Genomic DNA, 13,416 nt, shown 5'->3' with positions numbered 1-13,416 from the left:
TTTCTTTTCTTTCAGTCACCTCATCGCTTTCCTCACTCTCCTCCCCATCTTTTACATCCTCGAGCTCTGCTAAGGACTTGAGCTCTCCCTCCGGCCCTGGAGCCACCTTACCAGCAGTTCTAACGCCAGCCAGCGGGCCCCCAGAAGGTCCTCTGGTGTCTGGAGGGGAGGGACATGCCATGACGAACCTGGAGTCAGAGCTGGAGACACTGAGGCAGGCACTTGACAACGGCCTGGACTCAAAAGAGTTGAAGGAAAAGTTTCTACATGAGATAGTGAAGATGAGGGTAAAACAGGAAGAGAAGCTGGGATCCGCCTTACAGGCCAAACGAAACCTCCAGCAGGTACACACACACACTCACAGAGACATCGATTCATGAAACATGATTTTTTTTTTCATGATATATTTTTCCATATATGAATTGCCATCTTTCTGAAAATAACAACACTGAATTGTTTTAGCAGTAGTATACTAAACATAAATGAAACTGAATAGGGTGCAACCCCTTTTCAACTATGTAGTGCAACTTCATTCATGAAAAATCCAGACCAACTTGGTGTTCAAGTATGGGCTAAAACATACCAGTTTTCATAAAAATAGGACTTGTGTTTTTGTAAAAGAAACATTCATTATATTCATGTTTCCATAAGTCCCATTATTTCTCTCTCTCGCTCTCGCTCTCGCTCTCTCTCTCACACACACACACACACACACACACATTTATTTCAGAATGAGTAATCATCAGTTTATTCCCATGCCTTCCACAGGAGCTGGAGTTTCTTCGTGTTGCTAAGAAGGAGAAGCTCCGTGAGGCAACCGAGGCGAAGAGGAACTTGCGCAAGGAAATTGAGCGTCTGCGTGCTGAAAGCGAGAGGAAAATGAGAGAGGCCAATGAGTCACGCATACGGCTGAAGAGAGAGCTGGAGCAGGCCAGACAGCTACGAGTGTGTGACAAGGGCTGTGAAGCCGGCCGTCTGCGAGCCAAGTACTCTGCACAGGTTAGTTCAATCACATTCATACACACGCTGTTACCAAGATAAGCGTTTTAAAGATCTGGGCTAGTAACCGAAAGGTCATGAGTTCAAAGGTGTGATTTAGAGCTATTATGCCTTTGAGCAAGACACTAAACCACAGATTGTTCCTAGAGTGACTGTCCCTGTGCTATAAATGTACTGGAAGTGGCTCAGGATAAACAAGTGTCTGTTTAATGAAGAGTAATCGAAGGTATGCTTAGATTGATGTAACATGACACCCCACCCACACACACTTTCAAATGAACTCTCAGACCGGGTTTGGCCTCGCAAGTCTGATGAGATGCGTTTCATTGCTCAGAAGGAAACAGGGTAACTTCCTGTCAGAGTTGTGTGTTTCAGACTCACACATTGAAAATTGTAATGCATTGTAAGCTACATGTGGAATACAGTGTGATATGCTATAGACAGCGCTGTAGCATTTGGTCAAACTACATGATTTGTTTCTAATTTGGGGCCACTTTATTCATCTTTCATCATCTTTATATGGTACATTTTCAGATTGAAGACCTGCAAGTAAAGTTGCAGCACGCAGAGGCAGACCGAGAGCAGCTGAGAGCCGATCTGATGCAAGAGCGAGAGGCAAGGGAGCACCTGGAGAGAGTGGTCAAAGAGCTACAGGAACAGCTGTGGCCCAAAAGCCCCAGCAAGAACGGCACAGACGCACCACCCCCACCCGCCAAAGACTCCAACTAATCCTCTATTTCTTGACTCCACCCAATCCACATCAACACCGCCCTGATTGACAGCACCAACCGCCCAATCATGTCAACTAGCATGCGGGTGAACTCCCGCCCACCTGCCTCTTAGCCAGCGCAAATCCGGAGGTATCCTGAACATTTTTTTATGAAATTTAGACACATTTTTGAAAAAGGTTTACTTTGAGAGCACTGAAATGCACCTCGCCTCCAACCAGATGTAAAAAAAAAAAATGCAAGTCCATTCGGAAAGAAGCCAATAGCACAAAAGCTAACTGTGCCTGAAACTGAATACATTTTGAAATGAAGACTTTTCTATTACAAAAAATTGGTAATAATGACGAAAAATTTTACACAGCAATTTTTAAGCATGCTGTCCAGCCCACGTTGTTATCGAAGAGACAATGACTCATCATCATCCCATCATTTCCTCTCTCGTTTTGAGGAACTAAGACGAAAATCACTTTGTAATAAGCTATTTAAGAGACTTGTTAGTGAGTGTGTATGAGATAAAAACTTCAGTGACTTATCAAAGCCTCAGATTTACCCCCTTTTACTTGTACATACATGTTATGCTGGTTAAAAGAAGACATGGAGACAAATGGTTACACACACTATCTTTAACAATGATAAAGAGATACTGGTCAGGAGAGCGTTGAAGGGCTTTGGAGAGCTAGAGGTGGAGAAGTTCAGCCCTGTTGAAAGGGAGAGTTATTTGTATTCAAGTAAGTGTTATGATCAAGCCAGAGCACTTTCTTTTAATGGCAAACAAATGCTCCCCTCACAAGCTGTCGTGTGAAATGCCACGAGTGCGCTTGTGGGTCAAAACCTGTCGGCGAATCTTAAGATCGTGGTCAGTGTGGAATCGGAGGTTTGTGGCTCCTGCTCTCCGTGAGGGTTTGGGTTTCTTCTCATCACACACGTGTACTGCCTCTCCATGGGCTGAGATGCTGACACCCGGCCCGGCTGAGAACGTGGGCGGCCGTTTTTGGGAATAAACTAAAAGCTTAAAAAACACGCCTTCTAGGGCAGGAGGTGTCATATGATCAAGAACCACAAATTGTTCTTTTTAAGTAAATTATAATATGTAAATATGAAAATGTTTCTTTTTTCTTTTCGCTTTGTTTTTTTTACTTTACAATAATGAATCGCACTTTGTCATTACAAAATACTGTCTAAATGCATTACGCTCCCACACTCTCCCACACATTTATCTCAGAGAGTTTTTAGTATTCCTAAGTATACAATTGAAATAAACATTTTGTTAATTTTATGCAGTTCTAATAAATGCAATGTAATCATGTGTTTAAGACAAACTATTGTAAATAAAACCGCAAGAATAAAAAAAAAAAGGTTCTACATGCTTGCTTGCTGAAATGTGGACGGCGCACACAGCCGTTCCCTCAATCTGACTTAAATTCAACATTTATAATAGTTATCTATATATGATTATAATCGTTGCTAAAGTGTTATTGTTACTGTCCTGGATTCCTACAGGTTTTGAACGCTTCCGAATCAGATTTAAAACCGTTCAGAATGAATAGGACACACAAACTATCATGCATTGGTAAAAGGGAGTCTAAATATCAATGCAGGTGCTCCTCTCAGCTCTGAGCAAGAGCGTATTACTGTGTACAAAACAAGAAGAGGATGGCTGACGAACGAACGAAAGTCTAGATGGTTTAATAAATACATCTTTAAATGCTCACACACTTAGCAGAGAAAGATTTTGTTGAAAATACATATATTTTATAAGTGATTTATATACATTGGGTACAATGCAATCAGAATGTATGTTACGTTTTGGCTCTTTTCATTTTGTTGTTGTTATAACGGATGATTTTTCAGATTGTGTGAATATTTCATTGCTTATGTTCCTTCTTTTAATAGCAAGCTTATGTAATTTCTTTCATATGCATGGAATTTAAAAGAAAAGATCAAGTCTGCCATTCGTATATTCATTATTGGGCATTACAACTGTATATGTAAGTTTTTTATTGTGTTATGCAATATAAAGCTATTTTAATCTTGTTTTTAACTACAAAGGAAAACAAAACCCTCTTAACAATAAATTTCAGCTCTTAACAATCTTAAACACAACATTAACGGCATTACTCTTGGGCTAAATACAAACCTTATGTGCATATGCAATGCTGGAGACCCTCAAGTGCCTGTCTTTGGGCCCTTGGGGTTCCAGAAGAGGAACAATTATTGAGCCCGTTTCAACAGTGGCCGACTGTAAGGTGCATTGAACTGCTTCAGACAGCATTCAGATGGTGAGAGCGGGACGTCCCATTTGCACTGTCATTTGGGGGAGCCTCTTTGGCTCGCCCCGTTTTGCCAGAATGAACTTGTCTGTCATTGCTTAAGAGCAAGCCACAGCTTATTTGATAGGGTTTAATGCCAGTTTGTCAGTATTCCTTTTTTTTTTTTTCTTCAAAAAACTATGAATAATTAAATAAAAGAAAAATGCATAGCAGAGTTTAATGCTCCAATTGCCACTGGTAAAGAAGAATTTAAATCTTATACTAAGATAGCTTTTAAATGTACATCGGAATGAATAAACTCTTTTCTTTCTCTGTTTTTAAGGATTAAAAAATATATTTAAGAGGTTACTTTTGCTATAGATGTAAAAAGAGCCTTTGAAATGATATGATATGCCCTGACCTGTACATTGCAGGCTACGGTAAAGATACTAAACGGGGGTCTATAAGAAGCTCAGCGTCTTAACAGTAGCAAGGGGCTGTGCGTTTTTACAGAAAAAAATTCCGATGAGGTTTTGTAGTTGTTTTTACACACAAATTGATATGTGTAGTTTACTTTGTTTGCGATTTTCTATGAAAACGGGAGAAATTGATCACAGAGGCTCCCAATATAAAACTAAAAATGCGGACTTTTTTTCTAAAGGAGCCATTTTTTGCTAACAAAAAAGATCTAAAATACAGCAATAATAACATAACATCACTGATAAATGAGCAGGATTAGCCAGTCTGATGATGAAAGTACAATTTCACCAATGTATATAGCCGTTTTCTTTTCATTTTACAAAAAATGTATCATAAATGTATATTGTGTTTCTTTGTTTTTGTTTTGTTTTTTGTCAGAATGAGAAAAAAAAACCTTGCATAATAGTTTATATGTTTTATGTTGTGTTTTTAAAAACAAAAAAGAAAGAAAATGTTTTAAAAACAATTATTTCAAAGGTTGTATTCCCAGTGCAAGCATATTCAGTCCTTTATTCCGCTTATTTCCTTCCTTATTTGTTTATTTTATTTTTGGGGGGGATGCTACAAAGAATGGTAGCAATGTTCAGCAAAATCTTTACAGTAAATACTTTTTTTCAACTAAATATCAAATACATCAGTTCTGGTTGAATCAGTCATTCAGATTCTTATTTTAACAATCTGTTTTATTTTTTTTCCATGCCGATATATCATCTTAGCCCTTCACTGCTGCTATAACAATATACTATAAACTTTGCAACTCTTGAAATTATTTTTATGTAAGAGATTAATGTATGCTTTCTTCTACTACTGATGCCGCTTATACACTTGGATCTGGCCAATTTCTCCCTCTTAGACGTCCCCTTTTCCCCCTCACATGGACTATAATGTAAGATAGAGAGCTCTATGAGATTAGAGTTGAAAGTAGTTTGGCTTATATACTGCAGTGTCAGGATGTACAGTGTATAGACCCATAATCAAAAATAAAGTTGTTTGTCCAGAAACCTTTTGTTCTGTTTGTTATTTCAGTCTCAGTGGAACAGCATCTTTCCTTCTTTTCCTTTGAAATAACTCACCTTTTCACTGCACCTTCACTTAGAAGTGTCTCTAGACATTCCTCAATTTTATATGATAAATTCAGTAGAAATAGTCTTTCTCTTGCATGCAATGTTTTGATCCTTCAAAGATTCAAAGCCATTTTTTTTCTGTCTTGTTACTCCTGCTTAACAGGTGAAATGAAGATATAAGGTAGAGCTCTTGTCATTGATGGTAACAGTGGTTCACATGAGCCAATGAATCAGATCTATGAAGCTTGCTGATTAATAATTCAGGAAGCACCTTTGTAGGACCTTGTCTACCTTTAAGATGAGGAACTACAGGTGAATAGAGGACTAAAAAATGCCTTTCATCTAAATGCCATATACTGTAGAAATAATCACAAAACAAGTTTTTTTTTTAAATCCAGACTTTTCCTTTAAATATTCAAAATATGCTACTTGCACTTAATTAATTATTGATGTGTTAAAATTGTTTTTAAATACTTAAACAATATATATTTTGATTGACACAACAACAATAATAACTAGAAACAAACTTTAAAATGGCTTGAAAAAGCCTAGCTAGAAAGTTTTAAAAAGTTTTAAAAGTTTGCAGTCTGAAAGTTTTCAGTTTGAAGTAGTTTGGAGGTTAAAAGTTTTAAAGATTAAAGTTTTAATGTTTTCAAGGCAATACAGTCTATCAGAAAAAAACAGATAGGTATAAAACATATTGCTAGGGTACCTGGGGAGGTTGCTAGGCTGTTTCTAGCATGATTAGCATGTTGCTAGCACAATTAACATGTTGCTACCATGATTAGCATTTTACTAGCATGTTTCTAACATGGTTAAAATGTTGCTAGCATGATTAGCCAGTCACTAGCATGTTTCTAGCATGATTAGCATGTTACTAGCATGCTGTTAACATAATTAGCAAGTTACTAACATGTTGCTAGCATGATTCTAGCATGATTAGCATGTTACTAGCATGTTGTTAACATTTTTAGTATGTTACTAGCATGGTGTTAACATTTTTTTATCATGATTAGGGGGACAAAGAGTGGGTTATCCTACTCAGATTCCTGGGGGGGTCATAAAACCAGTGATATCATGATTAGTTGTCATGGGGACCAAAGGGGGGATGGTGTTCAACAGAAATCCTGGCATCCAGTTTATTGAGTGAGGGGACTGTGACGATTTGTTAATCTAATGAATAATTGATTTGTTAAATCAAATAAAAATTAGTGTGTCAGATTGGTCGAGACGCTACATTGTTAACATGATTAGCAAGTTACTAGCACATTTCTAGCATGATTAGCATGTTACTAGCATGTTGTTAGCATGATTAGCAAGTGACTAGCATTTTGTTAGCATGTTTCTAGCATGATTAGCAAGTTACTAGCATGTTGTTAGCATGATTAGCAAGTGACTAGCATTTTGTTAGCATGTTTCTAGCATGATTAGCAAGTTACTAGCATGTTGTTAGCATGATTAGCAAGTGACTAGCATTTTGTTAGCATGTTTCTAGCATGATTAGCAAGTTACTAGCATGTTGTTAGCATGATTAGCAAGTGACTAGCATTTTGTTAGCATGTTTCTAGCATGATTAGCAAGTTACTAGCATGTTGTTAGCATGATTAGCAAGTGACTAGCATTTTGTTAGCATGTTTCTAGCATGATTAGCAAGTTACTAGCATGTTGTTAGCATGTTTCAATGCTAACCCATCTAAAAATCAGTTGATTCAGTAAAAAAAAAAAAAAAATCTAAAAACCAGCTAAGACCAGCCTGGCCTGCTAAAAAAGTGGCCAAAACCACTTCAAAACCAGCTTGGGAGACCAGCCAAAGCAGTCAATCAGCTTAGGCTGGTTTTAGCTGTTTTTTTCAGTAGGGAGTTGTTAAGCTTTGCTATAGAGAATGGAAATGTGTCGTCACAGCGGCAATGCATTCTGGGAATTTAGGTCACTTACTTGCCATAGCCAGGTCACTTACAGGTCACGTACTTGCCATAGCCCTTTGCATGGCCGGTGTGAAAAACGTGCTTTTTTCAGCGTCTTTCAAGCTGAAAAAGCAGAGGTATATCCTGCAGACATTGATAAGGACTATGCCTGCCCATAGCCCTTATCAATGTCTGCATGAAATACCTCTGCTTTTGATTAACGCTATGTTGATACAGTAAGCATTAATCATTCCAACGTGATCTTAAGTTGAATCATATAAACATAAAATAATATAAAATGTCTACATTTACTACAGAACTCGGATGAAAGTTAAACTGAAACTCGATATGATAAACAACTCAAATAAGATGTGTCTTAATAATTTTCATCTCTGTAGATTTATTATATACAGTGGTTTGCATTAAACTGTAAGCCCTCACACTACAAATAGAAGAAAATCATACATGGAAACATTATCTTGCGGCAGCTCGTTGATACTTGGCTACTTGTTTGTACGAATTAAGTTTCATTCATTCATTTATTTGATCGCTTGCATCGTTGTTCGGCATCTCTAATAGTAAGAATCTTCACCTTGGTTCATTCAGGTCAAGGTATTTATTTGCATAGCATCCACAATACACATCGTTTCAAAGCAGCTTCTGGTAAGCTCTGTTACCTCTATAATGGCTTAATTCTTTACACTGTGCAGTTTTACTGGGCAATATGACGATATATAATAATGATAAATGATCCACTGTTTGAGATCTAGCTATGTGTTCTCCCCTTTAAAAATAAGCATGGTTTTGCTACTCTAACCAAAGTGTTTTAGCAGTTAGCCTATATCAGTACCACTGTGTAGTGAAGGAGACTAAATAATGAATATTTGCAGCCTATTTATATTTTTTATTTATTTAAAGGGGTCATATGATGCTTATTTAAAGATCATTATTTTGTGTATTTGGTGTAACAGAATATGTTGACATGCTTTAATGTTCAAAAAACACATTATTTTTCAAATACTGTACATTATTGTAGGCCCTCTATGCCCCGCCTCTCTCAAACGCTTCGTTTTCTACAAAGTCCCTCCTTCCGACAAGAGCAGTCTGCTCTGATTGGCCAGCTGACCATTACCATATTCACGAGCTTCATCTTTCAAAATAAATGTAAAGACAGAGCCCGAAAGGGGAACGAAGTCACGTGACAGACACAGTGATGAAGCTGGCATGTGTTTGCAGTACACAAGCCATGGTTAAGACAGCTGACTCCACTGTGATGTGACCCCCTCTCTCTCTCACACACACGCACATACACACACACACACATGATGCACAAAACTCAGCATTTGAACAGTCCATAGCAAATACTTAAACTAACAACATAACAGTAGCTGATTCAGAAGCGCCAGATTGTCATAGCAAAGTCAGAATTACCTCCTCTCCTAGGTTCACGAAACGGTCGTCCATAAAATGCATTGCTGTTCTGTTGTAAGTGATCTTAAAGATTCCTAAATGCATCTACTTTCGGAAGGCCAAATAAAGTGCTTTTGCTTTCGCCTAGAAACACACAGCGTCTCACTGACATGGCTGCTTCAACACTAACTGCGGTTACTGAAACCACGCCTTCTTTCTTTGCGTGCACATTTGGGCGCATTATGCTAATATTTCCACATAGTGAGGTAGATATGTGGGGGCGTGTTAGAACGAGCTGTTTTAGGGGGGCGTGGCAGAGTCTTAACTTTGATCAAAAATATCTCTTTGGTTTTGAGACTTTAGTCTTTGCAACTTCAGGGATCTTATCTATGCACAATCAGCTTGTAACACTCCAAAGAGAAAGGAAAACTTGAAATCGCATCATATGACCCCTTTAAAAAGATTTACTTATTAGTCCGTTTTATTCTAAGAGTATGTAAGATGGCTTTCAAAAAAATATTAATAGTAAACGGTCGGCTTTTTCTGTGGTGATTTGCGTGTGTTTACACTGTGTGCTCCTGAGCGTGACCTAAAACATGGCGGAATTCAACGCGGCGTGACGTAGATTCCCATTCTCTATAGCAATAGACAGCTTAAACACACCATAAGTCTTATTGTATAAAAGTTTTCACTCCCTCATTGAACTCCCTTTTTCAAGTCAACTTAATTAGATGTGTTCATTACATATCTAGCGATGTGTGTTTATGTTGAAATATACTAAAAACGGTCTGTCTTTTCAAATCTTCTATCGCGTGTCATTATATTTATCGAGTTGGCTCGGGTGGTTTACACACTTCAGGAATGTGACGTTATTTCCGGTAAGCGAGCATAGTGAGCACCGATGCTCCCTAGTTTTTGCGGTGCATTGTGGGATTTTTCAGGGAGCGAACGTTCCAGTGCACTGGAAGGATTTCGCGATTGAGAGAGCCCTTAAAATGGCCGACTCCCTGATCAGTGCCCTGACTACTGAACAAGGGAGCTGATTGAGACACACCCGAAGTTTAAATAGGATTTCAGTAAGTTGGCCTTTTCAAGCCAACTTAATAATGAATGATACACTGAAAAAAAGTAACACTGAATACGGCTGCCCACTGCTCTGGGTGTGTGTTCACGGTGTGTGTGTGTGTTCACTACTGTGTGTGTGCACTTGGATGGGTTAAATGCAGAGCACAAATTCCGAGTATGGGTCACCATACTTGGCCACACGTCACCACTTAAAAAAATAAAATAAAATAAACTTTCTAAATGTGAAATTTTGAAGTAGAAAAACTGAAATAGTATTTTCTCTTGTAAAACATATTCCAATAATATTTAATTTTTCAACTTCGAAAACATAGTTTTCTATGTGTAATAATAATTTTTGTGAGCATATAATTATATACACAATATATCAATAATTAATTATTTATATTTTTAAAAGAATGAAATCATTTTCCATGAAAATGATTGTACAATATTGCAGAAAATCTAATTTATTTATTTGTTTTAATTGATCTTAAATAATTTATGGCTGTAAAACAGACACACCAGTATTATTACAGAGCAATAACAACAATACACATACAATACAATAACAAAAACTAGGTGTAGAAACAATTTTCACTCAGAAAGTGCTAGTAATTTTCACAAACAATTCAGAAACAGAACACTGAATTAAACATAAAATTTTGAAGTAGAAAAACTGAAATAGTATTTTCTTGTAAAACATACTCCAATTTACAAATTAAAAATAAAAAGATAACAAAGTTTAAAAAATAATTATAATAAAAATAATTAATTAGTAATATTTAATTTGGCTTATGTAAATGAGCTAATTCAATTAGTCTTCAATTGTAATCTAAACCTTTTTTATGCAGTACGACACCATGACTAAACGGATGTTTCATGTTGGAATGAAAAACTGTGCTGTCAGAAAGCTGGGAGAAGTGCTTCATTTTGAATGTGACATTGAACAGTGATGGCATTATTGAATCAGTGGACCTTGGGAGATGAACATCAGTCAATTCAAGTTGACCCTATGTGACTGCATGTCTGGCCCGACAGACTCAATTTTGATGAAGAGTGATGTTACGGGAAATGTAGTTCTTTTAATCTCCCAGGGGAATGACTACAAACATGAATTTGGATTACTGGTTTTTCTTCTGTCTCTCTGGATGCTCCTGGGCCAAAAGACTTTAAAATTTAAATTATGAACATAACCACACTCACATATGAAAACAATTAGTTCGCTGTATTTGTTTTACACACAGGTTAGCCTCATCTGTTGTCTATTCCGATTAAATCCTAAAAATTACATGCCCCTTTTTTTAAAATGAAAAATTATTTTAACTGGTCTGTACAAAAGGCCTAATACTGCCAAATATTCACCAGTCCTACATTTATAAAGCATTGTGTTGTAGGTGTCATTGGGTTCAATGCTGATAAAGCTGAGCTTTGAATTATACCTTCTGGTCTCGGCTGCTCTACAGACTGATGCTTTAATAGTTGTTGTTCGCCAACCCTCTTTAATAATTTAGCCAGCCGGAAAATTATGGGGCAAAAATCCCAGGTGTTCTCTGGTGGTTCCATCACAAGCACCAGGCGTGGATGGACCCGTCAAACAGCTCCTGTTCTTCAAGGCCGTCCTGCTGTGATCGGTCTCTAGGGAGAGATGGAAATGCATTTATGAAAGATTAATTTCTACTATGCAGTAGGTCTATTTTCATATCTTTCTTAATATATTTGATGAAATAAACTGTTTGATGATTTCTAGTTAGTTTTCTATTATCACAAAATACAATTAAGTAAAAATAAAGGTTATTATGAGTTATTCCATGTGCATCTTTTTAACCTATACATGAATTAAATGTTTGTTATTTTTATTCTTGCTGTATTTATTTATTTATTTTTGGAAATAGAGATTACCTGTGTTTACAATTCCATCCTCAGCAGAGTGACATCATTTTTGGTGAGAAAACAACAGCACATTTTGTAAGTATTTACAATCGATTTGATCAGTTCTGTGATGTATGTTCATAAGTGGTAAATGTTATGGTTAAAAAATCAAATAGGAATATATTTTGACATTTATATAATTTTATTTTAATTTCTACTATGGAGTAAGTCTGCATTTTCATATATATCTTAATATATTTAATAAAATAAACTGCTTGACTGTTTGAAAGATTGAAATATCAGTCAGTTTTTAATTATCACGAAATCACATTTAAGCAAACATAGTGGTGTTTTTAAAAACTACAACAATGTATTTGTTTGAACAAAAAAATTCTAAAACCAAAAAACTTTTTTTTTAAATAAAAATTTATTTATTTTTTCCAGATAGTGATATCCTTTCTGGTGAGAATACCAAAAATGTCACAAAAGAAATGTTTTCTCATTTTTGTAAGTATTATGCGATGATATATATATATATGTATATGTGTGTGTGTGTGTGCGTGTTTGCCATTACTATATGTTTGTATTTATATTGTTTATTTATATAAAAATATTTTTATAGAAACTGTATTCCGATCAATGACTCTTCAATTTATCTTGAATATTTTAATTAAGAGATATTTTATTCCAAATAGGAAAAAAATACTTTACATTAAACAATTTCTCACAGTTGGTGATTCCTCAGTAGTCATTTCTCTTTCCTGTTGCATCCCACAGTATGCAGGGTGTGGCCCCTCTGGGCTACGTTTAGGAGCCATTAAACTCCCACTGTGGTTGTGAGCGTATGAACATGTTAGCTGGGAGAACCTGCCTGTATTAGGGTTACAGATACTGCCATACTGTAGAACTAAAAGGATCGCTGGTTTGGAAGTTGCTTTTAAATGAAGCTGAGAATGAGAGATGTGTAAAAGTTGAGCTGGATTTCACCACACACAAACAAACAGTGGTCACGATGGTTTCTGAAGTCAAACGATAGTTGTATGCAAACAAGTGGAAGCTGCTGCAAGGCAATTTGTGTTTCTCAGGGTTAAACCTTGGAGTTTGACCGTGGTGAGATTGCAGGATAGTATAACAAAAAGTACAGTTAAAAAAGAATGATTTAAAATGGCAAAATAACATTATTTGCATACTAAGGTGTAAGTAAAATTTTCCATAGGATGTCATTATATTTTTGTGTGAGAAAAATACAAAAGTCTACTCACTGAAAATCTTGCACTCTTGCACTCAATAACTCTCAAGTTTCTGATATTTAATTTTCGGGTGAATATATCTGTATCTATATCTATAGCTATCTTTTTGGATGAAATATATAATTCACTTAAAAACACCTGAAATTTCTTTTTAATAAATAATAAATAAATAAATTCAAATAATTAAAAAAAAAAAAAATCCAATAAATATATTAAAAGTATATCAAAGTATACATAAAAAGTATATATAAAATCTGTAAAATGTATGATTATGGCAGCTGTGGTTGCCAGAACTTTGGTGTAAAAGGTTTTAAAGTTTTATGGTTTGAACTTACATTTACTTGAATTTACAGTAAAGATAGATAGATAGATAGATAGATAGATAGATAGATAGATAG

At 36.1% G+C, this 13,416-nt stretch overlaps 1 protein-coding gene across 1 annotated transcript in view; it reads left to right on the top strand.

Annotated features, from left to right (window-relative positions):
* LOC107548407 (ski oncogene-like) overlaps positions 1-4,782 on the top strand; it is a 59,572-nt gene extending 54,790 nt beyond the window's left edge. The window contains exons 5-7 of the mRNA XM_016229074.1: positions 16-344; positions 769-999; positions 1,534-4,782. Coding sequence (XP_016084560.1) covers positions 16-344; positions 769-999; positions 1,534-1,728 — 755 coding nt within the window. The 3' untranslated portion in view covers positions 1,729-4,782. The remainder of the gene's footprint in view (positions 1-15; positions 345-768; positions 1,000-1,533) is intronic.
* The last annotated feature ends 8,634 nt before the right edge of the window (positions 4,783-13,416 follow it).

Source organism: Sinocyclocheilus grahami, unplaced genomic scaffold (assembly GCF_001515645.1).
Source record: "Sinocyclocheilus grahami isolate Dianchi unplaced genomic scaffold, SAMN03320097.WGS_v1.1 scaffold16.1, whole genome shotgun sequence".
Classification (NCBI taxonomy): Eukaryota; Metazoa; Chordata; class Actinopteri; order Cypriniformes; family Cyprinidae; genus Sinocyclocheilus; species Sinocyclocheilus grahami.
The sequence above is the reverse complement of the archived record's forward strand: the minus strand, read 5'-3'. Positions and strand labels throughout refer to the sequence as shown.